The sequence below is a fragment of the Tachyglossus aculeatus genome, chromosome X2, assembly GCF_015852505.1.
Source record: "Tachyglossus aculeatus isolate mTacAcu1 chromosome X2, mTacAcu1.pri, whole genome shotgun sequence".
In the NCBI taxonomy this organism is placed as follows: Eukaryota; Metazoa; Chordata; class Mammalia; order Monotremata; family Tachyglossidae; genus Tachyglossus; species Tachyglossus aculeatus.
The window spans coordinates 2,059,058-2,083,855 of NC_052100.1; the positions used below are offsets into that span (position 1 = coordinate 2,059,058).

Consider the following 24,798-nt stretch of genomic DNA (forward strand, 5'->3'; position numbering starts at 1 on the left):
TCCACGTCCCACATGAGGCTCAGTTTTAATCCCCGTTTTACAGATGAAGTAACTGAGGCACATAGAAGTTAAGTGACTTGCCCACAGTCACACAGTAAATAAATGGCAGATGGGATTAGAACTAAGTCCTTCGGACTCCTAGGCTCTTTGTCTATCCACTAGGCCACGCTGCTTCCCTATTTATTCTCCCTAATACATCAAAAATTAAGCATCAGGAGTTTCCAAGTGAGAACAAATAAGTAAGTGTCTGAAAGTTGTTTAATGACCGTTTTCTGGTTGGACTGCAGATATTTGCATTAGAATAGAAATATGCGAGAAAATTTTATAAAGATTTATAAAATTTGTAACCTAAAACAAAACACTACTAACGCTGGAAATAAAAATGATGGAAAAAATGTAGACAAATGAACACAATCATTCCTCCAGAAAGCACTCGTTCTAGGAGTTCTTTCTAATTAAAGCCCAAACTATTGCGAAATGACGGATTTTCTTCCTGATGGTTTCCAGGATCCTGGGCATGGAGGCTGGGAATGACTGGTTTGAGAAATTGGAACTCGCTAGTTCCCGAACCAGTAGACAAACAAACCTCATAGCGGTAACTATGGGACAGAGTCCCGGTACCATTCACATCTACCAAATGCCCTGGAAAAAGGCCTTCAGGACCCAGGCTGGTCGCATCTGCGGCCTCTCTCCTCCTGCTCCACAATCTCATGGTGATAAACACGATCACCGAGAAGAGGAAAAGGAATGAGACAGAGGCCAGAGCAATAACAAGATACACCGTGATAGAGTCCTCCGGTTCACTGTCCATCTGTACCTCTGGGAGCCGTAAGTAGGGTTCTGAAAAGCCGTCCACCAGAAGCACATGAAGAGTGGCTGCAGTGGACAGAGGGGGCTCCCCGTGGTCCTTCACCAGAACAACGAGTCTCTGCCTGACGGGGTCTCTGTCGGTGATGAGCCTCGTGATTCGGACTTCCCCGTTGTGGGGCCACACGCTGAAGAGTCCAGGGTCCGTGGCCTTGAGCAGCTGGAAGGAAAGCCAAGAGTTCTGAGCCGAGTCCGCGTCCACCGCCACCACCTTGGTCACCAGGTAGCCGGCCTCCGCCCATCTGGGGACCAGGTCATTGCAGGGGGCCGTGCCGTTCTGCAGAGGATACAGGACGAAGGGACTGTTGTCATTGTCATCCTGGACCACCACCCGAACCGTCGCCTGGCTGCTCAGGACTGGAGAGCCGCCGTCAACCGCTCTTACTTCAAACTGGAACTCCCGAATGGCTTCGTGATCCATGGATCTCAGGGCGTAGAGATTGCCATTGTCCGAGTTGATGGAGACGTAGGAGGGCAGGGGAAGGTCGCCGGACTCCGGGGGCAACAGCGTGTAGGTCACTCTGGCGTTCTTCCCCGAGTCGCTGTCCACGGCACAGACACTGCCGATATGTAGGGCGGGGCTGTTGTTTTCCCGGATATAAAGGGTATAGGATGTTTGATTGAACACAGGGGGGTTGTCGTTGACATCGGATATCAGGACGATTATATTTTGCTCTGTTTTGAGGCTCGGAGATCCCATATCGGTGACAGTGATTGTAACGTTGTATTGGGACTGGCTCTCTCTGTCCAGGGGTCGGTCCGTCATAAGGGTGTAGAAATTCTCGAACGTCGGTTTGAGAATGAAAGGCAGATCGTCTTGTATGGAGCAAACCATTCTACCGTTGTTTCCGGAGTCGCGATCTGATACGCTGAATATAGCCACCACGGTCTCGGGATCGTTCTCAGGGATGGGGCTGATTACTGATGATATGGTGAGCTCGGGGATGTTGTCGTTTATGTCAACCACCTGAAAACGGACAGTGCACTTGCCAGAAAGTCCCCCTCCATCTTTAGCTTGAACGTGGACCTCATATGATTGTTTAGTCTCAAAATCCAATGGTCCTATTACTCGAATTTCCCCCGAATTTGTATTAATTTGAAAGGTTCTACGAATTTCTTCTGAGGCATGGAAAAACATGTACAATATTTCCCCATTGACGCCTATGTCAAAATCATTGGCGGAGACGGCTGCAGCCACTGAGCCCAGAGGACTGTTTTCGGGAATCTGAACCTCGTATCGCTTTTGAGAGAATTCGGGGGCATTGTCATTAACATCCACAACAAATACGTGAACCTTGGCAGTTCCAGACCTAGGTGGAGACCCGCCATCTAGGGCCGTGATGGTTAAATGGATCTCAGCCTCTTCTTCCCGATCTAGTGCTTTATCCAGCACCAGCTCTGGGAATTTCTGGCCGTCACTTTGATTGCGTGTGGAAATGTGGAAATAGGAGTTGGGGCTGATGGCATATTCTTGGAGGCTGTTCTTTCCTACGTCAAAATCCTGCGCACTTTGAATTTCGAATTCCGATCCCACAGGACTATTCTCTAGTATATTCAGAGTCATATTAATGTCCAGAAAAACAGGAGAATGGTCATTAACGTCATCCACTGATATCTCAGCCTGATAAAGCTCTAAAGGATTTTTCAATAATATTTGGAAACGCACCAGGCAGGACTCGCTTTGACCACACAAACCTTCCCGGTCGAGTTTCTCCTTTAAGAACAAATCCCCTGTCTGACGGTTGAGATGAAAATTCGGTTTGTCAGCTTTGGAAACGATCCGAGGCTCCCGAGCAGACAGATCACCAATATCCAGTCCCAGGTCCTTTGCGACATTAGCCACAAAGGAGCCGCTTTCCATTTCCTCCAATACGGAATACTGGACCAAATCTGACATGATTTCCGAAATATTAAAGGAAATAATAAGAAATGCAACTTGCCTTATCCGCCGAATAATCTCCCCTTTGGCTCCCATTGTTCCTGCTGCGAAAGGGTCCTTAATTTCCACAAATGTGAGATCTCTTCACGGCAATACGGGATCAAAACCTTGTAATATTCCTAACAGGGTTTCCCAATCTTTTCGATGTGTTGCTTGTGGCCCTTGCTGAAGACCCCGACCCTACCCCAGCTCCGTTGACAAATTCACCCCGTTTCTGTCAGCCTCTCTGTTGCTGTCTCGCTGAGTAATGGAGTCCAAGGCATCGGCAGTTCTCTCGTATCCTTCTTATCCTGTGGCGCCACCATGCGTCCTCTCTGAAAATTCATTTATCTCAACAAACTCCTCAAATACATTGCACCATTCACAAGTCCTGCTCGCTATTCTGCTTGTGCTTCCCTCGTATCCCTTCGATTCTTGTAGCCGTGCTTTTCTGAGGTAACATTTAAATCCATTTTAACAATAACTGGCGTTTGTCTAGATTTGGTTTTTCTTAAGAAATAAGAAAGGCAGGGGGACGTGAAATTATAGGTTTTTTGTAGTTAACGAGGAAGAACAAAGTAATGTATCTATGTTACATTTTTAAGAGGACAATATTGTCACGAAAATACACTTAAAGAAACACTATCCATTACAAAAGCCCCATTCACATTTCTAACCTAGAAATCACTTTTATATTTGGTTCTTTTCTTATGACAGAATCAATCAGTCGTATTTATTGAGCACTTACTGTGTGCAGAGCACTGTACTAAGCGCTTGGGAAGTACAAGTTGGCAACATATAGAGACGGTCCCTACCCAACAGTGGGCTCTCAGTCTAGAAGAATAAGATCTTTAGAGTCAACAACATCCGGGGTCCTTTAGGAAGGGAAAATGTCGGTTTAAGTCAGAAGCAAGATTGTTTGATCTCATTCTAATGTTACTTAGAAGCCAGAGGCCATGATTTTTATCGGGAAGCAAATCAATCATTGAGTTAAAGTTGCCAAAAAAAGACCATATCTGGTCACCAAGTCGAAGGATAAGCGCTATAGCCCGTTGGACTAGATATATTTGAGTAACAGGAGAAAGATATCAGCAATATTTGTAATTATAATGTAAATTTAACGTAAAATAAAATGATAGCTACACTACTAATCATTGGAAATTTAAATGGTGAAAAAATCCATCAAAATGAACATAACTGTTCCTTCTGAAAACATTCACCCTAAGAGATCGCCCTAATTAAAGACAAAACTATTGCGAAATGAGGGATTTTCTTCCTGATTATTAATAGCTGCCTGGGCAGGGAGGCTGGGGATGACAGGTTTGAGAAATTTGAACTCGCTGTTCCCGGACCCAGTGGTTAAACACACTTCATAGCGGTAACTGTGGGACAGGGTCCCGGTGCCGTTCACATCCACCAAATGTCCCGGGAAATGGCCATCAGTTCCCAGGACGGCAGCATCAGTGGCGTGTCTTCTCCTGTTCCATAGCCTCACTACGATGAAGGCAATCACCGAGAAGAGGAAAAGAAATGAAATAGAGGCCAGAGCAATTACCAAATACACGGTGATAGAGTCCTCCGGTTCGTTGTCCATGGGAATTTCCGGGAGCCGTAAGTAGGGTTCCGAAAAGCCATCTACCAGAAGCACGTGCAGAGTGGCTGCGGTGGACAGAGGTGGCTCTCCATGGTCCTTTACGAGGACAACAAGCTTCTGCTTGATGGCGTCTCTGTCAGTGATGAGCCTCGTGGTTCGGATTTCCCCGTTGTGGGGCCACACGCTGAAGAGTCCAGGGTCCGTGGCTTTGAGCAATTGGAAGGAAAGCCAAGAGTTCTGAGCCGAGTCCGCGTCCACCGCCACCACCTTGGTCACCAGGTAACCGGCCTCCGCCCACCTGGGGACCAGGTCATTGCAGGGGGCGGTGCCGTTCTGCAGAGGATACAGGACGAAGGGACTGTTGTCATTGTCATCCAGGACCACCACCCGGACCACCGCTTGGCTGCTCAGGGACGGGGAACCACCGTCAACTGCCCTCACTGTGAACTGGAACTCCCGAATGACTTCGTAATCCATGGATCTCAGAGCGTAGAGATTGCCATTATCCGAGTTGATGGAGATGTAAGAGGGCAAGGGAAGGTCTCCGTCCTCAGGGGACAGCAGGCTGTAGGACACCCTGGCGTTCTCTCCCGAATCTCTGTCTATGGCATGGACTTTGCCGATGTGCAGGGCGGGGCTGTTGTTTTCTCTGACATACAGTGTGTAAGATGTTTGATTAAACATCGGGGGGTTGTCATTGACGTCAGATATCAGCACCGTTATGTTTTGCTCCGTTTTGAGACTCGGGGATCCCAGATCCGTGACAGTGATAGTGACATTGTATTCGGACTGGTTCTCTCTGTCCAGGGCTTGAGCCGTCACTAGGGTATAGAAGTTCTCCAACTTCGGTTTGAGGACAAAAGGCAGATCGTCCTGAATGGTGCAAACCATTCTACCGTTTTCTCCAGAGTCCTGGTCTCTGATGCTGAAAACAGCCACCACTGTCTCGGGAGAGTTTTCGGGAATGGGACTGGTTACTGAGGACATGGTTATCTCAGGGGTATTGTCGTTCACATCGATAACCTGAACAAGCACAGTGGATTTGCCAGAAAGGCCCCCGCCATCTTTAGCCTGGATATCCACCTCATATGACTGGTTCTCTTCAAAATCCAATTGTCCGATTATTTTAATTTCCCCCGAGATTGGATTTATTTGAAAGGATTTCCTAATTTCTTCGGAGGCACGGAAAAACATGTATGATATTTCCCCATAGATTCCTGCGTCAAGGTCATTAGCGGTAACCGTGGAAACCAACGAGCCCAAAGGACTGTTTTCGAGGATCTGAACTTCATACTTCACCTGAGTGAACTCAGGGGCGTTGTCGTTAATGTCCACAACAAGAACGTGGACCTCAGCAGTTCCGAAACGGGGAGGAGATCCTCCATCTAGGGCCGTGATTGTTAAACGGACCTCCGCCTCCCTTTCCCTATCCAGGGCTTTATCCAACACCAGCTCCGGGAATTTCCTGCCATCATTGCGACTGCGAGTGTTAATATGGAAATAAGAGTTGGGACTGATGGTATATTTCTGAAGGCAGTTGCTTCCTACATCCAAATCCTGTGCACTTTCCATTGGGAATTCGGTCCCCACAGGACTATTCTCCAGAATATTAAGAATTATTTCCTTGTCTAGAAACACCGGAGAATGGTCATTTATGTCGCCTATTGTTATATCAGCGGGATATAACTCAAAAGGATTTTCTAATAAAATTTGGAAATGCATAATGCAGGGGTCTCTCTGCCCGCATAAACCCTCCCGGTCGAGTTTCTCCTTTATTAGTAAATCTCCCGTTTTACGGTTGAGATGGAAATATTGTTTGTCCTTTTTGGAAATGATCCGAGCCTTCCTGGATGAAAGATTCCCGATATCCAGCCCCAGGTCCTTTGCCACATTAGCCACGAAAGAACCGCTCTCCGTTTCCTCCAGTACCGAATACCGAACCGAATCCGACTCGACTTCCGGAGCATTAAGAAAAATAATAAGAAACAGCACTTGCCTTATCCGCCGGGAGACTTCCCGTTGGTCCACCATTGTTCCTGCTGCAAAAACTCCCTTATGCCTACGAATAGAGAACTTCCTAATGGTAATCGGGTTCCAAGTGAATCTTTTATTGTTGTTGTTGTTGTTTTAGTCTTTCCAATTTGCTGGTCACAGCCCTTGCTGAAGAAACAGACCCTTTCCCAGCTCAAGGGGACAAATTCTCCCCGTTCCCCAGCTTCTCAGCTTCTGTTTCGTGAAATAATGGAGTCCGCAGCATCGACACTTTCCTATCAGCGCTTTCTTATCCTACTGCGCCACCATGTGTCTTCACTGAAAATGCATTTCTCTAAGAAATAGTATAAAGTATAACCATAGCCTTTTATGAGAGACCTTCGTGCGACACAAACAATACTCCATCAAACAATACTTCATTAAGCTTTTCCTTATTTAAAATAATAACAGATTTTTTATGGAGTTGATGGAGGAAAATGATTAGGAAGTAGAGAAATTGCAGACTCTTTCTTAACCCATGGCACTTATGGATAACATAGCAAACTTCTGCTACAACATACAAAGAAGATTTCTTTTAAGGAAGAAGAAGATAAAAAGAAGCAGTCCTCAACTTAAGTGGCCTAGTCATAGAGCAAAACCAAGTACTACTCATTTTCTGTCTTCTTTTATTATGAGGGGATTAAAAAGTTTTGAAATCACTGCAGGGTTGCATTTTGGATTGGCAGAGGGTCGGTTTCAGTCACAGAGCATATGGTATTCTCTTTGAACCAGGCCAAACACCCCAAAACCTGGGACTTTGATGAAGGGGGAATTAGTGTCTGAACGTTGCGAATGAAAATGAGAGTTATTGGTAGTTTAGTCGAGACCCAAGAGCTAGGTAAGGTAGGACTGAAACATGTGGTTTAGAAGAGGAAGATGAGCAATATTTGAAATCATTATGAAAGTCATATCTTAAAATTAAATATGTATAAACTACAAGAAATAGAGAGGGTGGAAAGTATTTATAAAGTACTCAAGCAGTTCGTTAAGAACATTTTTCCTAAGAATACTCTAATTAAAGCCAAGACTATTGCGAAATTGATGGCTTTCTTCAAGGTCTCTACCAGCGCTCTGGGCAGGAAGGCTGGGGATGACTGGTTTGAGGAACTGGAACTCGCTGTTCCCTGACCCAGTGGTTAAACAAACTTCATAGCGGTAACTTTGGGACAGGGTCCCGGTGCCGTTCACATCCACCAAATGTCCCGGGAAATGACCATCGAGGCCCAGGCTAGCAGCATCCGTGGCTTCTCCCCTCCTGCTCCACAGCCTCAGTACGATGAAGACAATCACCGAGAAGAGGAAGAGGAATGAGATGGAGGCCAGAGCAATGACCAGATACACCGTGAGGGAGTCTTCGGGTTCACCGTCCATCACGACTTCTGGAAGCCGTAAGTAGGGTTCTGAAAAGCCATCCACCAGAAACAAATGCAGAGTGGCCGCGGTGGACAGAGAGGGCTCCCCATGATCCTTCACCAGAACAACGAGTTTCTGCTTGACGGGGTCTTTGTCGGTGATGAGCCTTGTCGTTCGGACTTCCCCGTTGTGGGACCACACGCTGAAGAGCCCAGGGTCCGTGGCCTTGAGCAGTTGGAAGGAAAGCCAAGAGTTCTGAGCTGAGTCTGCGTCCACCGCCACCACCTTGGTCACCAGGTAGCCGGCCTCCGCCCATCTGGGGACCAGATCATTGCAGGGGGCGGTGCCGTTCTGCAGAGGATACAGGACGAAGGGACTATTGTCATTGTCATCCAGGACCACTACACGGACCATCGCCTGGCTACTCAGGGCCGGGGAACCGCCATCTGCCGCCCTCACTGCAAATTGGAACTCCTGAATGGTTTCATAATCCATGGATCTCAGAGCGTAAATATTGCCATTTTCTGAGTTGATCGAGACGTAGGAGGGCAAGGAAAGGTCCCCGTCCTCGGATGGCAGCAAGGTGTAAGACACCCTGGCATTCTGCCCTGAGTCTCTATCCACGGCATTGACCCTGCCGATGTGCAGGGCAGGGCTGTTGTTTTCCTTGACATACAGCGTGTAGAATGTTTGATTGAACACCGGGGGGTTGTCGTTGACATCGGATATCAGCACCGTTATGTTCTGCTCCGTTTTGAGGCTAGGGGATCCCAGATCCTTGACAGTGATCGTGATAGTATATTCGGATTGGCTCTCTCTGTCAAGCGCTCGATCCGTTACCAAGGTATAGAAGTTCCTAAATGTGGGTTTTAAATCGAATGGGAGATCGTTCTGGATGGAACAAACCATTCTGCCATTGTCCCCAGAGTCGCGATCTCTAATACTGAAAACGGCTACCACTGCCTCTGGAGCGTTCTCGGAGATGGGGCTAGTAACTGTTGACATGATAAGCTCCGGGGGATTGTCGTTCAGATCGATGACCTGAACATAAACAGTACACTTGCCAGAAAGGCCCCCGCCATCTTTGGCCACCAAGTCGAACTCATAAAACTGACTCTGCTCAAAATCTAATTGTCCTACTAATCGAATCTCCCCCGAAATTGAATGAATCTGAAACGTTCTGCGAATCTCTTCGGAAGCACGGAAAAATGAGTACAATACTTCTCCATTGATTCCTGCATCAAAATCTTTAGCGGTGACCGTGGAAACCAGTGAGCCTTTAGGGCTGTTTTCGGGAATCCGAACCTCATATCGTGTCTGAGTGAAAACAGGGGCATTGTCATTTATGTCCACAATAAGAACATGAACCTCGGCAGTTCCAGATCTTGGCGGGGAACCGCCATCCATGGCCGTGATGGTTAAGTGAATTTCACCTTGCTGTTCCCGATCCAGCGCTTTATCCAACACCAACTCCGGGAATTTCCTGCCGCCACTGTGAACGCGAGTATTAATGTGGAAATAGGGGTTGGGGCTGATGGTATATTCCCGCAGGCTGTTGTTTCCGACATCCAAATCCTGTGCACTTTCCATTTGGAATTCCGTACCCACAGGACTATTTTCCGGGATATTCAGAATCATTTCCTTGTCCAGGAACACTGGAGAATTGTCGTTTATATCGTCCACTGCTATCTCAGACCGATAAAACTTTAATGGATTTTCCAGTAAAATTTGGAAAGGCAAAATGCAGGGTTCACTCCGGGCGCATAGACCCTCCCTGTCGAGTTTCTCCTTTATGAACAAATCCCCTGTCTGAGGATTAAGATTAAAATACTCTTTGTCAACCTCAGAAACGATCCGGGCATTCCTGGAGGACAGATCCTCGCTATCCAGCCCCAGGTCCTTCACCACATTAGCCACCCAAGAGCCCTTCTCCATTTCTTCCAATACCGTGTACCGAACGGTTTCCGAATAGACCCCCGACAAGCACAGGCAAACAAAAAGACGCATAACTTGCCCTCTCCGCTGAATCATCTCCTCCGCTTTCAGCATTCCTTCTTCAGAAACACACGTTCCAACAGATACAGATTTGCGCTGCTACAATCCACACTCCCGGAGCAACAGCTTGATCTTGATTGTTCCCACCGGCTTTAAATATGTAAATCTGTAGTACTTTACAAATACTCCGTCACTATCCCAGCCCCTGGTAATGCAAATCGCCCTTCCTGCTTGCCTCTCCTATTGTGACTAGGTGGATAAATGGAGTCCACTGGATCTGCAGTTTTGTTTCTTCGCATTCTTAGCCTGCATCGCCACCTTGCGTCTGTTCTGAGATTCTAAGATTTCAGGAAAATGTCATATTCGTGGTTGGGTTACAAAGAGTTGGCTAGTTATACCGAGTTTTTTTGTTCGTTTGTTTGCTTACTTCTGTTTTAATGGCATTTGTTAAGCTCCTAGTATGTGTCAGGCATTATACTAAGCACTGGGGAAGATACAAGCTAATCAGGTTGGACACAGTTCATGGTCCCTCACAGTCTTAATGCCCATTTACAGATGAGATAAAGAAAGCACAGAGAACTTGAGTGATTTGCCCAAGGTTACACAGAAGACAAGCGGTGGATCCGGGATTCGAATCAATCAATCAATCAATCGTATTTATTGAGCGCTTACTGTGTGCAGAGCACTGTACTAAGCGCTTGGGAAGTACAAGGTGGCAACATAAAGAGACGGTCCCTACCCAACAGTGGGCTCACAGTTTAGAAGGGTAATAATATGCTGGGGAGGATACAAGATGATCAAGTTGTCCCTTGGGGAGCTCACAATCTTAATCCCCCATTTTACAGATGAGATAACTGAGGCACAGAGAAGTCAAGTGACTTCCCCTAGGTCATACAGCTGACAACCGGTGGAGCCGGGATTTGAACCCACGACCTTTGACTCCAAATCCCGGGCTCTTTCCACTGAGCCATGCTCTGCTGACTCCCAGGCCTGTGTTCTATCCACTAAGCCACACTGCCTCTCTATATTATTTTATGCCATAATACAATATTAAGGAGGGTGATAGGTACACTATAATGCATTTTATTCCTTATACTCAAATCTTTAGAAAATCCGAAGCTTCCTGAAGACTTCATACTCTTGTGTGGTCTAAACCAACTATCTACAATTCCTAAGAGTCTTGAAAAAGCCAGTTGATAGGATAGAATCGTTTCCAATAGAGGTACCACTCCATTATCTTGATCTAGTGCAGAGACACATTCATTTAATCGTAGTTATTGAGAGCTTACGGTGTGCAGAGCACTGAACTAAGGTTTTGGGAGAGTACAAATGCAAAGTTATATTTTGGGAGTTTCAAATCCAATTAAAATTCAAATTAGGTCTAGAAAACATACTAAAGCACAAAATGTCCTCAGAGGCAGCAGTTGCATGTAAATTGGAGTATTCTATATTTGTGTAATAATTCAGAATATTTGGAAATTAAATATTGTTTATATCTTAAATATGTGGAATTTTTATTTGTTCCTTTTAGACTTAGAAAATAACACAATGGCCCACTAAAGAAGGACTGAATATGGTTGCAAATAATGCTACTGCCATAGGTAAACATCAAAAACACTAAAATGATGTTTATTAGGATGGAGTATCATATTAGAGGAGTTTAGAATACTGTAGATAAATGGAAGTAAGTTTCTTTTAAAGTAATTTCATTTAATGAAACAGAAAACAACAGGTGGAAGAATATACAAACATGAAGAGGAACCGTGAATCATTCAGACTAAGAAAAGGGTCACGATATTCAATAAGATATGCAGAATGACGTTCGGGAGAAATACCTATGAAAAAACAACATTGTCATTCCTAATAAATCCTGTTTGGGGAAATTCGTTTCGATTCTGTCTGGAGGACGAAAAGATCTACAGATCTATTCCAGGGCATTGAGCCTGGAGGCTGGGAATGACGGGTTTGAGGAACTGGAACTCGCTGTTACCTGATCCAGTAGTTAAACAAACCTCATAGCGGTAATTGTGAGACAGGGTCCCGGTGCCATTCATATCCACCAAATGTCCCGGGAAATGGCCAACGGGGCCCAGGTTGGCGGCTTCGGCTGGGTCTCTCCTCCTGCTCCACAGCCTCATTACGATGAAGACAATCACCGAGAAGAGGAAGAGGAATGTGATGGAGGCCAGAGCAATGACCAGGTACACCGTGAGGGAGCCCTCCGGCTCACTTTCCCTACGCAGTTCCGGGAGCCGAATGTAGGGGTCCGAAAAGCCGTCCACTAGAAGCACGTACAGAGTGGCCGTAGTGGACAGAGGCGGGTCCCCGTGATCCTTCACCAGGACAACAAGCTTCTGTTTGACAGGGTCTTTGTCGGTGATGAGCCTCATGGTTCGGATTTCACCGTTATGGGGCCACACGCTGAAGAGTCCAGGGTCCGTGGCTTTGAGCAGTTGGAAGGAAAGCCAAGAGTTCTGAGCCGAGTCCGCGTCCACCGCCACCACCTTGGTCACCAGGTAGCCGGCCTCCGCCCATCTGGGGACCAGGTCATTGCAGGGGGCGGTGCCATTCTGCAGAGGGTACAGGACGAAGGGACTGTTGTCGTTGTCATCCAGGACCACAACCCGAACCATCACCTGGCTGCTCAGGGCCGGGGAACCGCCATCTGTCGCCCTCACTGCAAACTGGAGCTCCTGAATGTCTTCGTAGTCCATGGATCTCAGCGCGTAAATATTGCCATTTTCTGAGCTGATGGAGACGAAGTAGGATAGGGAAAGGTTGCTGTCCTCAGGTAGCAGCAGGGTATAAGATACCCTGGCATTCTGCCCTGAGTCTCTGTCCATGGCCTGGACCCTGCCGATGTGCAGGGCGGGGCTGTTGTTTTCCTTGACATACAGTGTGTAGGATGTTTGATTAAACACCGGGGGGTTGTCGTTGACATCGGATATCAGCACCGTTATGTTTTTCTCCACTTGAAGACTCGGGGAGCCCAAATCCGCCACGGTGATGGTTACGTTGTATTCGGACTGGCTTTCTCTGTCTAATAGTCGGTCTGTTACAAGGGTATAGAAGTTCCTAAAAGTGGGTTTTAGGGTAAATGGCAGATCGTTCTGGATGGAGCAAACCATTCTACCGTTTTCCCCAGAGTCGCGGTCCTTGACGCTGAAGACAGCCACCACTGTCTCAGGCAGATTTTCGGGGATGGGGCTGGTAACTGACGACATGATGAGTTCTGGGGGGTTGTCGTTCACATCAATGACTTGGACAAAAACAGTAGATTTGCCAGAAAGACGCCCGCCATCTTTAGCCTGAATATCGAACTCGTATGACTGTTTAGCCTCAAAATCCAATTGTTGTAGAACTCGAATTTCCCCCGATATTGGATGAATTTGAAACGTTCTGCGAATTTCCTCGGTGACAAGGAACAAGGCGTATGAAATTTCCCCGTTGCTTCCTGCATCCAAATCGGCAGCAGAGACTATGGAAACTAGTGATCCCGCAGGACTGTTTTCGGGAATCTGAACCTCATACAGAGACTGAGTGAACTCGGGTGCGTTATCATTAATATCCAAAACATTAACGAGAACCTCGGCAGTCCCGGACCTGGGTGGAGATCCCCCATCCAGGGCCGTGATAGTTAAATGGATCTCAGCCTGCTGTTCTCGATCCAGAACTTTATTCAGCACCAGCTCCGGGTGTTTTCTGCCGTCATTGCGACTGCGCGTTTTAATGTGGAAATAGGAGTTAGGACTGATGCTGTACTCCTGGAGGCTGTTATTCCCCACATCCAAATCCTGTGCACTTTCCATTTGGAATTCTGTACCCTCCGGACTATTTTCCAGGATGTTCAAAACTATTTTCTTCTCCGGGAATACTGGAGAATGGTCGTTTATATCGTCCACTGATATTTCAGATCGATAAAACTTCAATGGGTTCTCCAATAGAATTTGAAAAGACACAATGCAGGGCTCACTCTGGCCACATATACCCTCCCGGTCGAGCTCCTCCTTTATGAACAAATCCCCCGTTTTGGGATTAAGATGAAAATACTCCTTCTCACCCTCAGAAACGATCCTGGCATTCCGGGTGAACAGATCCCCGCTATCCAGCCTCAGATCCTTCGCCACATTAGCTACAAAAGACCCCCTCTCCATTTCTTCCAAAACCGAGTACCGAACGGTTTCCGAGTAGACCCCCGACAAGCACAAGTAAACAAAAAGACGCATCACTTGCCCTCTCCACTGAACCGTCTCCTCCGCTTTCAGCATGGTTTCTTCGGAAACACACGTTCCAAGTGATGCAGATGTGCTCGGCTACAATCCACGTTCCTGAAGCCACGACACTAAATTGATTGCTCTCAACGACTATGTATATGCTGGTGTGTAGCTTTTTCCAAGGGACTCCGACACCATCGCAGCCCCGGGTAATGCTACTCTCCCTTTCTGCTTGTCTTTTCGCTTCTGTCTTGCTGAATAATGGAGCCCACGACCTCTGCAGTTCGGTTTATTCACATTCTTAGCCTGCAGCGCCATCTCGCGTCTGTACTGAGAATACTGATTAGTAAAATCATGTATTCGTAACTGGGTCACATGAGTTGGCAAGTGAGTCTAGTCATATTACTGGGCGTTTCTGATATAAGAAATGTTTATTCCGTATGTTTTGATCCATTGGGAGCCCAATAATATCCGCAGGCTTTTATACGTCTGTACAAATGGTAAATTTCCAGTTTTTCTGGCAATTTACAAATAACATATTATTAAACCTCAAAATGTTAGTAATTTTTCTATTGTACTGTGTAGTTATATCTATCCCTTCTTTCTCATATGATTGTCCCTTACAGAGGTCTTGTCAGTATTGACAAATAATGCTAATATCATATAACAATATCAAAGCCACTAGAAGAAAGGATATATTTTGTTTAAGAAGCCATATTTGAATCCACTGAAATTTTGGTGCATCGGAAAAGAAAAAACCCAACTTATTTTGAACTGTTTTTATTTTAATGAAGCAGAAAACAGGACGAGGTGGCATACACAATAGCACAAAGAGGGTTTCTGAACCATTGAGATGAGAGGCAATATCACAATATTCTATCAGATATCAGCAGGGTTATTTTGGCTTAAATAACGGATAGAAAAACTATCTGAAAACACCTCGATTAAAAACGATATCATTAACCCTAATGAAACCCATTGAGTAAAATTAGCTTTGTTAATACGGAACAAGATTATGTCCGGAAGGCGGAATTCCATGCAGATCCGTCTCAGATCCCTGAGAGGGGAGGTTAGGGATGATGGGTTTGAGGAACTGGAACTCACTGTTGCCGGAACCAGTTGTTAAACACACCTCATAGCGATAACTGTGGGACAGGGTACCCGTGTTGTTTACGTCCACCAAATGTCCCGGGAAATGGCTATCGGGACCCAAGCTGGAGGCATCCACCTGCTCTCTCCTGCTCCACAGCCTCATCATGATGAAGACGATCACCGAGAAGAGAAAAAGGAACGAGATGGAAGCCAGAGCAATGACCAGGTACAGGGTGAGGGAGTCTTCCTGCTCTCCGGTCCTCGGCATTTCCGGGATCCGGATGTAGGGATCCGAAAAGCCGTCCACTAGAAGCACATGCAGAGTGGCCGCAGTGGACAGAGGTGGCTCTCCATGGTCCTTTACGAGAACAACGAGTCTCTGCTTGATGGCGTCTCTGTCGGTGATGAGCCTCGTGGTTCGGACTTCCCCGTTGTGGGGCCACACGCTGAAGAGTCCAGGGTCCGTAGCTTTGAGCAGTTGGAAGGAAAGCCAAGAGTTCTGAGCTGAATCTGCGTCCACCGCCACCACCTTGGTCACCAGGTAGCCGGCATCCGCCCATCTGGGGACCAGGTCATTACAGGGGGCGGTGCCGTTCTGCAGAGGGTACAGGACGAAGGGACTGTTGTCATTGTCATCCAGAACCACCACACGGACCATCGCCTGGCTGCTCAGGGCCGGGGAACCGCCGTCAACTGCCCTGACTGAGAATTGAAACTCCCGAATGGCTTCGTAATCCATAGATCTCAGAACATAGAGATTGCCATTGTCCGAGTTGATGGAGACGAAAGAGGGCAGGGGAAAGTCTCCGACTTCGGGAGGCAACAAGGAGAAAGACACCCTGGCGTTCTGTCCCGAATCTCTGTCCATCGCCTGGACGCTGCCGATGTGCAGGGCGGGGCTGTTGTTTTCCCTGATATACAATGTGTAGACTGTTTGATTAAACACCGGAGGATTGTCATTGACATCGGATACCACCACCGTTATGTTCTGCTCCGTTCTGAGACTTGGGGAGCCCAAATCCAAGACAGTGATGGTTATATTATATTCGGACTGACTCTCTCTATCCAGCGTTCGGTCTGATACCAGAGTGAAGAAGTTCTCTACTGTCGGTTTAAGGACAAAGGGCAGATGGTCCTGGATGGAGCAAATCATTTTACCGTTGTCCCCTGAGTCGCGATCTGATATGCTGAAAACAGCAACAACGGTCTCAGGTGAGTTCTCGGGTATGGGGCTGTTCACTGATGATATGGTGATTTCGGGACGATTGTCGTTCACATCCAGGACTTGAACACGGACAGCGCTTTTTGCCGAAAGGCCCCCACCGTCTGAGGCCTGAATGTCTACCATATATGACTGCCTGGCCTCAAAATCCAATTCTCCTATTAATCGCATTTCCCCGGAAATTTGATTTATTTCAAACATCTTGCGAATGTAATCCGAGACATGGAAAAACGTGTACGATATTTCTCCATTGATTCCTGTGTCAATATCATTAGCAGAGACTGTGGTAATGAGCGATCCTTCAGGACTATTTTCGGGAATCTGAACCTCATACTGCTGTTGCGTGAACTCCGGAGTGTTATCATTAATGTCCACAACAAGGACGTGAACGCTGGCTGTTCCGGATCTAGGTGGGGATCCGCCATCCAGTGCCGTGATAGTTAAATAGATCTCACTCTGCTCCTCCCGATCCAGGGCTTTATCCAGCACCAGTTCTGGGAATTTTCTCCCATCACTGTGATTGCGAGTTTTAATGCGGAAATAGGAGTTGGGGCTGATGGTATATTCCTGGATGTTGTTGCTTCCTACGTCCAAATCCTCTGCACTTGGAATTCGGAATTCTGCCCCTGCAGGACTATTCTCGAAAATATTCAGAATTATTTCCTTATCTAGGAACACGGGAGAATGGTCATTTATGTCGCCAACTGTTATTTCAATCCGATAAAACTCTAAAGGGTTTTCCAATAAAATCTGGAAACGCACTATGCAGGACTCCCTCTGCTCACATAAAAACTCCCGGTCGAGTTTCTCCTTCAGGAGCAAATCCCCCGTGTGACGGTTGAGTTGAAAGTACTGTTTCTCTCCTTTGGAAACGATTCTAGCCTCCCGGGCTGACAGATCCCCGATATCCAGCCCTAGGTCCTTTGCCACATTCGCGACAAAGAAGCCGCTTTCTGTTTCCTCTAGTACCGAATACCGAACCGAATCTGACCCGACTTCCAAAATATTTAAGAAGGTGACCAGAAAAACAACTTGCCTTATCTGCCGGATTGTCTTTTCGTTGGCTCTCATGGTTCTTGCGGTGAAATATCCCTTGTTATCACAAATACGGAAATTCCCAACGACCATCTGGCTCCAGATTAAACTCCAAGAAAAAATTCTTATAGGGTCATTCCCATCTTTTAAATGTAATGCTCGCAATGCTTGCAGAAGAAACCGATCCTTCCCCAGGTCCGCTGACAAAACCATCCGGTTCTTACCAGTCTTTCCCTTGCTGTCTCATTGAGTAATGGAGTCCGCAGAATACGCAGTTCCCTATAGGAGCTTTCTTATCCTACAGCGCCACCTCGCGTTCTTAATGAGAATTCATAGATTTCAGAAAATCCCAATTAAATACATTTTAAAATGATAGAATATCACTATAAACTCTACCAGTTTTTCATCATGTTTTTAGACGCACACTGGTTTTTTTTCTTAGATAACCAAAGCAAGCATCTATTTGTCTATTTGACAATTACTAACACGTTTCTGGTAACAAAGGTCTTTAGATTTTATCAAAGAAAATGAATAGAGAGGCATCAAATAACATAGCTTTTTTCTTTTTTTGATTACTATATTTACAAATATTTTTATATCTGTCTTCTACAATGAAATGTTTGCTTCTAGCAGGCAGGAATCTAGCCCTTTTTTGTTTTGTATTCCCCAAGTGTTTAGTAGAGTGCACTGGGCTCAGAGGGAAATAAAAAAATACTATTACTATGACGACTACTACTACTACTACTACTACGATTACGACTACTACCATCATTACACTGTTAAAGGGATGGAGAGGACAATGGCAAACATGGCAAACATGGCAAACATGGTAAACTAGCCCTAAATACGGAAAACTTCAAGGAGCGAAAAGTCAATGTGTCATCGACGGTAAATGTTAAACGTTAAACCTAAAAGATCATTAAAATTAAGGTCTTTCCTCAGAATCAGATATGTTCAGGGGTACCCGCCCCCCAGTTTAGATTGAAACGACTTTGGGAGGGGAGACCACCCTCCAGATCGCTTCCAGTACCATTAACTGGGAGACTGGGAATGACAGGCTTGAGAAACTTGAACTCACTATTTCCTGACCCAGTAGTTAAACACACCTCATAGCGGTAACTGTGGGACAGGGTCCCGGTGCCGTTGACATCGACTAAATGCCCAGGAAATTGGCCATCGGGGCCTAGGCTGGCAGCATCCATGATGTCTCTCCTCCTGCTCCACAGCCTCACTACGATGAAGACGATCACCGAGAAGAGGAAGAGGAATGAGACGGAGGCCAGAGCAATGACCAGGTACACCGTCAGGGGGTCCTCCTGTTCTTCGTCCCTTGGTACTTCTGAGAGCCTCACGTAGGAGTCCGAAAAACCATCCACTAAAAGCACGTGCAGGGTGACCACGGTGGAGAGAGGGGGCTCCCCGTGATCCTTCACCACGACAACGAGTCTCTGCTTGATGGCGTCTCTGTCGGTGATGAGCCTCGTGGTTCGGATTTCCCCACTGTGGGGCCACACGCTGAAGAGTCCAGGGTCCGTGGCCTTGAGGAGTTGGAAGGAAAGCCAAGAGTTCTGAGCCGAGTCCGCATCCACCGCCACCACCTTGGTCACCATGTAGCCGGCCTCCGCCCATCTGGGGACCAGATCGTTACAGGGGGCGGTGCCGTTCTGCAGAGGATACAGGACGAAAGGACTATTGTCATTGTCATCCAGGACCACCACCCGGACCGTCGCCTGGCTGCTCAGGGCCGGGGAACCACTATCCACCGCCCTGACTGCGAAGTGGAAGTCCCGAATGGCTTCATAATCCATGGATCTCAGAGCATAGAGATTGCCATTGTTCGAGTTGATGGAGATGTAGGAGGCCAGGGGAAAGTCGCCATCTTCCGGAGACAGCAGGGAGTAGGACACCCTGGCGTTATCTCCCGAGTCTTTGTCCAGGGCGTGGACACTGCCGATGTGCAAGGCAGGGCTGTTGTTTTCCCGGAGATACAGCGTGTAGGATGTTTGATTAAACACCGGCGGGTTGTCATTGACATCGGATATCAGCACCGTGATGTTCTTCTCCACTTTGAGCCTCGGGGAGCCCAAATCCGTAACAGCGATGGTGATATTGTATTCGGATTGGCTCTCTCTGTCCAGTTCTCGGTCAGTTAGCAGGGTGAAGAAGTTCTCGAACCTCTGTTTGAGGACGAAAGGCAAATCTTCCTGGATGGAGCAAACCATTCTACCGTTGTCCCCAGAGTCGCGGTCTGATATGCTGAAAACAGCGACCACGGTCTCGGGCGCATTCTCAGAGATTAGGCTGGTGACTGACGACATGGTGATCTCTGGAGGATTATCGTTTACATCAATAACCTGAACTAGGACCGTGGATTTTCCAGATAGACCCCCTCCGTCTTTAGCCTGAATGTCGATCTCATATGCCTGAGTTTCTTCACGGTCCAGTTTTCCTTCGAGTCGAATTTCTCCCGAATCAGAATTTATTTGAAATTTTTGAAGAATTTCTTCCGAAGCTTGAAAAATCGAGTATGATACAGCCCCATAGTTTCCCGCGTCTAAGTCATTAGCAGATACAGAGACAACCAAAAAGCCCAGGGGACTGTTTTCGGGAATCTGAACCTCATATCGTGGGTGAATGAACTCAGGGGCGTTGTCATTTACATCCACTACCAGAATGCGAACCTCAGATTGTCCGGATCTGGGGGGAGACCCGCCATCCAGGGCCATGATGGTTAAGTGGATCTCAGCCTGCTGCTCCCGATCCAGTGCTTTATCCAATACCAGCTCCGGGAATTTTCTGCCGTCACTTCTACTGCGTGTGTTAATGTGGAAGTAGGCGTTAGGACTGATGGTATAAACCTGGAGGCTGTTGTTTCCCACATCCAAATCCACTGCACTTTCCAGGAGAAATATTTTCCCTGGAGCACTACTCTCCGGGATATTCAGAAGTGTTACCTTGTTCAGAAACACTGGAGAATGGTCGTTTACATCTATGACCTTCACTTCAGCCCGATAAAACTCGAAAGGGTTTTCCATTAAAATCTGGAAATACACTACACAGGACTCCCTCTGCCCGCATAAGACCTCCCGATCGAGTTTCTCGTTTAGAGTCAAATCCCCGGTTTGGCGATTGAGGTGGAAATATTGTTGGCCCCCTTTGGAAACGATCTGAGCTTCCCGGGCGGAGAGATCCCCGATATCCAGTCCCAAGTCCTTTGCCACATTAGCGACAAAGGAACCGCTCTCTGTTTCCTCCAGTACCGAATAAAGGACGGAATTAGACCCGACTTGCAAAACATTAAGGGAAATAGCAAGAAACATAACTTGCCTTATCCGCCGGATTTTCTCCCATTTGGTTTTCATTATTCCTGGGTGAAATATCCCTATTTCCACAAAGGTGGGACTTCCACCTTCCAGTGATATCCACGGCCCGGGGCGAAAGTCTTCACGGGTTTTTCCAATATTTTTAATTTGCTCCTCTCAAACCTTGATGAAGACCCCGATCCTTCCTCTGCTTCTGCGATGATACCTCTTCGTTCCTGACAGTCTCTCGCCTTCTATTCTCGTTGAGCAATGGAGTCTGCAGCTTTTATATTTCCCCGTTGGCGCCTTCTTATCCTGCAGCGCCACCTCGCGTCCTTACTAAGATTTCATTTATCTTAGAAACTCGTTAAAAACAGTTTTCAATTACAAAACCCCACTAGACACTCCACTTACTTTTCCTCGTATTTTTCGATGCCCGAAACCACGATTTTATGAGATAAAGGAAAAAATTCCAGTGCATTCATTTTGACAATATCTGAAACTTTTCTGGTTACCAAGTGAATTAGGCTCTTATGAAGAAAAAGAAGATGGACAGTCTTGACTTTAAAGATTTGTCTCAACAAGCGCTGTTACCAAAAAGAGTAGCAACTACGGGCCACAGTCGGCCGAAGGCTATTGTTTATCAGTATAAATGTAAAGAAACACTACCCTTCAGAAAAGGCCTGATCATAGATCAAAGTTAAGCCATGGCTCATTTACGGTGTTCTCTTCTTGAAATAAGGGAATAAGGCTTTTAAATTTTACTTCTGGGATCCTATAGGCAGGGAGAGAGTCAGTCTGAGGCAAAGGTTCAGTCCTTTGCTCTCTCCAGCAGGCCTATGAGACAAAAGCCTGGGTTCTCTAGAGGAACAAATCAGTGTTGCTGAACGAAAATCAAATTAAAAACGAAAATCAAACTTTCTCGTCCTAAATTGAAACCCTCCGTGATTTTTAGGATTATTCAGAAAATATTCGTGCTAGAGGAGAATTTTATGGGCAAAATCCAATTTTAAAAATAACAACCCAAAATTATAACATTAATTGCACCACAAACTTTTGGAAATAATTATGACGGAAAAGATCATGACAATTATTTCGGAAACGCTCTTCTTAGGAGACCTCTCTAGTTAAAGCCCAAACTATTGCGAAATTGAGGGTTTTCTTCAAGATCTCTTTCACAATCCTGGGCCGGAAAGTTGGGCATGATGGGCTTGAGGAACTTGAACTCGCTGTTACCCGAACCAGTGGTTAAACAAACCTCATAGCGATAACTATGGGACAGGGTCCCAGTACTGTTCACATCCACCAAATGTCCAGGGAAATGGCCTTCGGGGCCCAGACTGACGGCATCCGCGGCGTGTCTCCTCCTGCTCCACAGCCTCACTACGATGAAAACAACCACCGAGAAGAGGAATAGGAACGAGATGGAGACCAGAGCAATTACCAGGTATACCGTGAGGGAGTCTTCAGGTTCATCTACTGTCGGTACTTCCGGGAACTGTAAGTAGGGTTCTGAAAATCCGTCAACAAGAAGCACGTACAGAGTGGCCGCGGTGGACAGAGGAGGCTCTCCATGGTCCTTCACGAGGACAACGAGTCTCTGCTTGATGGTGTCTCTGTCGGTGATGAGCCTCGTGGTTCGGACTTCCCCATTGTGGGGCCATACGCTGAAGAGCCCAGGGTCTGTGGCCTTGAGCAGCTGAAAGGAAAGCCACGAGTTCTGAGCTGAGTCTGCATCCACCGCCACCACCTTGGTCACCAGGTAGCCAGCTTCTGCCCATCTGGGAACCAAGTCATTGCAGGGGGCGGTGCCGTTCTGCAGAGGATACAGGACGAAGGGACTGTTGTCATTGTCATCCAGGACCACCACCCGGACCATCGCCTGGCTGCTCAGGACTGGAGAGCCACCGTCAACGGCCCTCACTTCAAACTGGAACTCCCGAATGGCTTCATAATCCATGGATCTCAGAGCGTAGAGATTGCCATTGTCCGAGTTGATGGAGATGTAGGAGGCCAGAGGAAGGTCACTATCCTCGGGAGACAGCAGGGAGTAGGACACCCTGGCGTTCTCTCCCGAGTCTTTGTCCAGGGCGTGGACACTGCCGATGTGCAAGGCAGGGCTGTTGTTTTCCCGGACATATAATGTGTAGGACGTTTGATTGAACACCGGGGGGTTGTCATTGACATCGGATATCAGCACTGTAATGTTTTTCTCCACTTTGAGGTTCGGGGAGCCCAAATCCATGACAGTGATGGTGATATTGTATTCGGACTGGCTCTCTCTATCTAATGCTTGGTCCGTTACCAAGGTATAGAAGTTCTCGATCGTCTGTTTGAGGATGAAAGGCAGATTGTGTTGGATGGTACAAACCATTCTACCGCTGTCCCCAGAATCGCGGTCTGTAATACTGAAAACAGCAACCACAGTCTCGAGTGCGTTCTCGGGGATGGATCCTATTACTGAAGACATGGTGATTTCGGGGGGATTATCATTCACATCAGTGACCTGTACCAGGACGGTGGATTTTCCAGAAAGACCCCCGCCATCTGTGGCTTGAACATTTACTGGATAAGATTTGTGTTCTTCGAAGTCAAGTTGTCCACTTAAACGAATTTCCCCAGTTCTGGGATCTATTAGAAAGGTTTTTCGAATTTCCTCGGATACTTGGAATACGGAATACGTTATTTCACCATAATTTCCTGTGTCTAAATCCTTAGCAGAGACAGTGAGAAGCAGAGAGCCCAGAGGACTGTTTTCGGGAATCCGCGTCTCGTACAGGGGTTGGGTGAAGACGGGGGCGTTGTCATTTATATCCACCACAACAATGTGAACCTGAGCGGTTCCTGACCTCGGGGGAGACCCTCCATCCATGGCTGTGATGATTAAGCTGATCTCAGCCTGCTCCTCCCGATCCAGCGCCCTGTTCAACACTAGCTCAGGGAATTTATTTCCATCCATACCCACACGAATTTGAATGCGGAAATACGTATCGGGACTGATGGTATAGTTCTGGAGGCTGTTTCTTCCCACATCCAAGTCCTGTGCGCTTTCTAGAGAAAATACTGTCCCCGGAGGGCTACTTTCAGGGATTTTAAGAAGCATTTTCTTGTCCAGAAACTCCGGGGAATGGTCGTTAATATCGTTCACCATCAACTCAGCCTGAAAAAACTGTAAAGGATTTTCCAGTAAAATTTGGAAATGCAGCACGCAGGACTCGCTCTGGCCACACAGCTCCTCCCGGTCCAATTTGTCCCTTAAGGTCAAATGTCCGGTCTGACGGTTGAGGTAAAAATGTTGCTTGTTTCCATTAGATACGACCCGAGCCTCACGGACGGACAAATCTCTGATACCCAGCCCTAGGTCCTTTACCATATTGGCTACAAAGGAGCCGCTCTCCAGTTCCTCCTCTACCGAGTACCGGACCGGTCCTGACACCACCCCAGACAGAAACAGGAAAATAAGAACCGGCGCCACTTGCCTTATTCGCTGGGGGTTCTTCCACGATCGCTCCATTGTTTCGTCTGGCAATTTCCACCCTCCTTTTGAAATATTGCTGAGCTCTTCTATTTTCACCCGGTTCTCGAAATCAGTCCTGTTCGTTTCCAGTATCTGAACTAGGTGGCTCTTTCAGATCCTGAGAGCTCAGCTACTGAGAACGAAAGCCTCCCTGATTGCTTCCCCAGTCCTTTTTGTTTGAGTAATGGAGTCGACTTGATATGCAGTTCTGTTTCTGCTTTCTTGGACTGCAGCGCCACCTCGTGCCTTTATTTATGAATTTATTTTCCTCAGAAATACAGTAATAGAGAATATTCATTCATTCATCCAATCGTACTTATTGAGCGCTTACTTTGTGGAGAGCACACGCTGACCACAACCCAGATATATTCCTTGATGCATATAGGATCTCAAATATAGTCTTATAGCCAAATCCTTATGTATTTTTGTTTTGACTGTTTCCTTGTATGCTTGTATAGTGGGAGTTCCGAAGACATCTTAGATTTTTTTCTTAGAGCAACTGGCTAATTTTTTTGGATCTAAGGGATATTTTATTCAGGAAGTTACAATCCTGGGTATCCGAATATGGGAAATTGAGTCTTTTTTTATTTCTGATGTCTTCAGTGAATACTCAAAAGTATAGCTTAGTTCATCCTGCAAGTCTTGCATTTACAATGGA

The 24,798-nt window shown here is 46.8% G+C and overlaps 7 protein-coding genes across 7 annotated transcripts; all 7 read right to left on the reverse strand.

The window, feature by feature from the left end:
* Positions 1-285: 285 nt before the first annotated feature.
* On the reverse strand, positions 286-3,482 carry LOC119949126 (protocadherin beta-16-like). Its single transcript, XM_038770625.1, has one exon. It carries the CDS (start codon positions 2,840-2,842, stop codon positions 452-454), a length of 2,391 nt encoding a protein of 796 aa, XP_038626553.1. The 5' UTR covers positions 2,843-3,482; the 3' UTR covers positions 286-451.
* An 86-nt stretch (positions 3,483-3,568) lies between these two features.
* Positions 3,569-6,723, reverse strand: LOC119949127 (protocadherin beta-3-like). The gene has a single exon (XM_038770626.1). It carries the CDS (start codon positions 6,408-6,410, stop codon positions 4,020-4,022), a length of 2,391 nt encoding a protein of 796 aa, XP_038626554.1. The 5' UTR covers positions 6,411-6,723; the 3' UTR covers positions 3,569-4,019.
* Positions 6,724-7,037: 314 nt separating this feature from the next.
* On the reverse strand, positions 7,038-9,906 carry LOC119949542 (protocadherin beta-16-like). The gene has a single exon (XM_038771402.1). It carries the CDS (start codon positions 9,810-9,812, stop codon positions 7,422-7,424), a length of 2,391 nt encoding a protein of 796 aa, XP_038627330.1. The 5' UTR covers positions 9,813-9,906; the 3' UTR covers positions 7,038-7,421.
* A 1,547-nt stretch (positions 9,907-11,453) lies between these two features.
* On the reverse strand, positions 11,454-14,448 carry LOC119949488 (protocadherin beta-16-like). Its single transcript, XM_038771295.1, has one exon. It carries the CDS (start codon positions 14,024-14,026, stop codon positions 11,675-11,677), a length of 2,352 nt encoding a protein of 783 aa, XP_038627223.1. The 5' UTR covers positions 14,027-14,448; the 3' UTR covers positions 11,454-11,674.
* A 288-nt stretch (positions 14,449-14,736) lies between these two features.
* Positions 14,737-17,555, reverse strand: LOC119949266 (protocadherin beta-16-like). Its single transcript, XM_038770879.1, has one exon. The coding sequence runs from the start codon at positions 17,532-17,534 to the stop codon at positions 14,970-14,972; it is 2,565 nt and encodes an 854-aa protein (XP_038626807.1). The 5' UTR covers positions 17,535-17,555; the 3' UTR covers positions 14,737-14,969.
* A 613-nt stretch (positions 17,556-18,168) lies between these two features.
* Positions 18,169-21,717, reverse strand: LOC119949267 (protocadherin beta-16-like). Its single transcript, XM_038770880.1, has one exon. The coding sequence runs from the start codon at positions 20,681-20,683 to the stop codon at positions 18,266-18,268; it is 2,418 nt and encodes an 805-aa protein (XP_038626808.1). The 5' UTR covers positions 20,684-21,717; the 3' UTR covers positions 18,169-18,265.
* A 5-nt stretch (positions 21,718-21,722) lies between these two features.
* LOC119949268 (protocadherin beta-16-like) lies at positions 21,723-24,291 on the reverse strand. The gene has a single exon (XM_038770882.1). The coding sequence runs from the start codon at positions 24,135-24,137 to the stop codon at positions 21,747-21,749; it is 2,391 nt and encodes a 796-aa protein (XP_038626810.1). The 5' UTR covers positions 24,138-24,291; the 3' UTR covers positions 21,723-21,746.
* Positions 24,292-24,798: the final 507 nt, after the last annotated feature.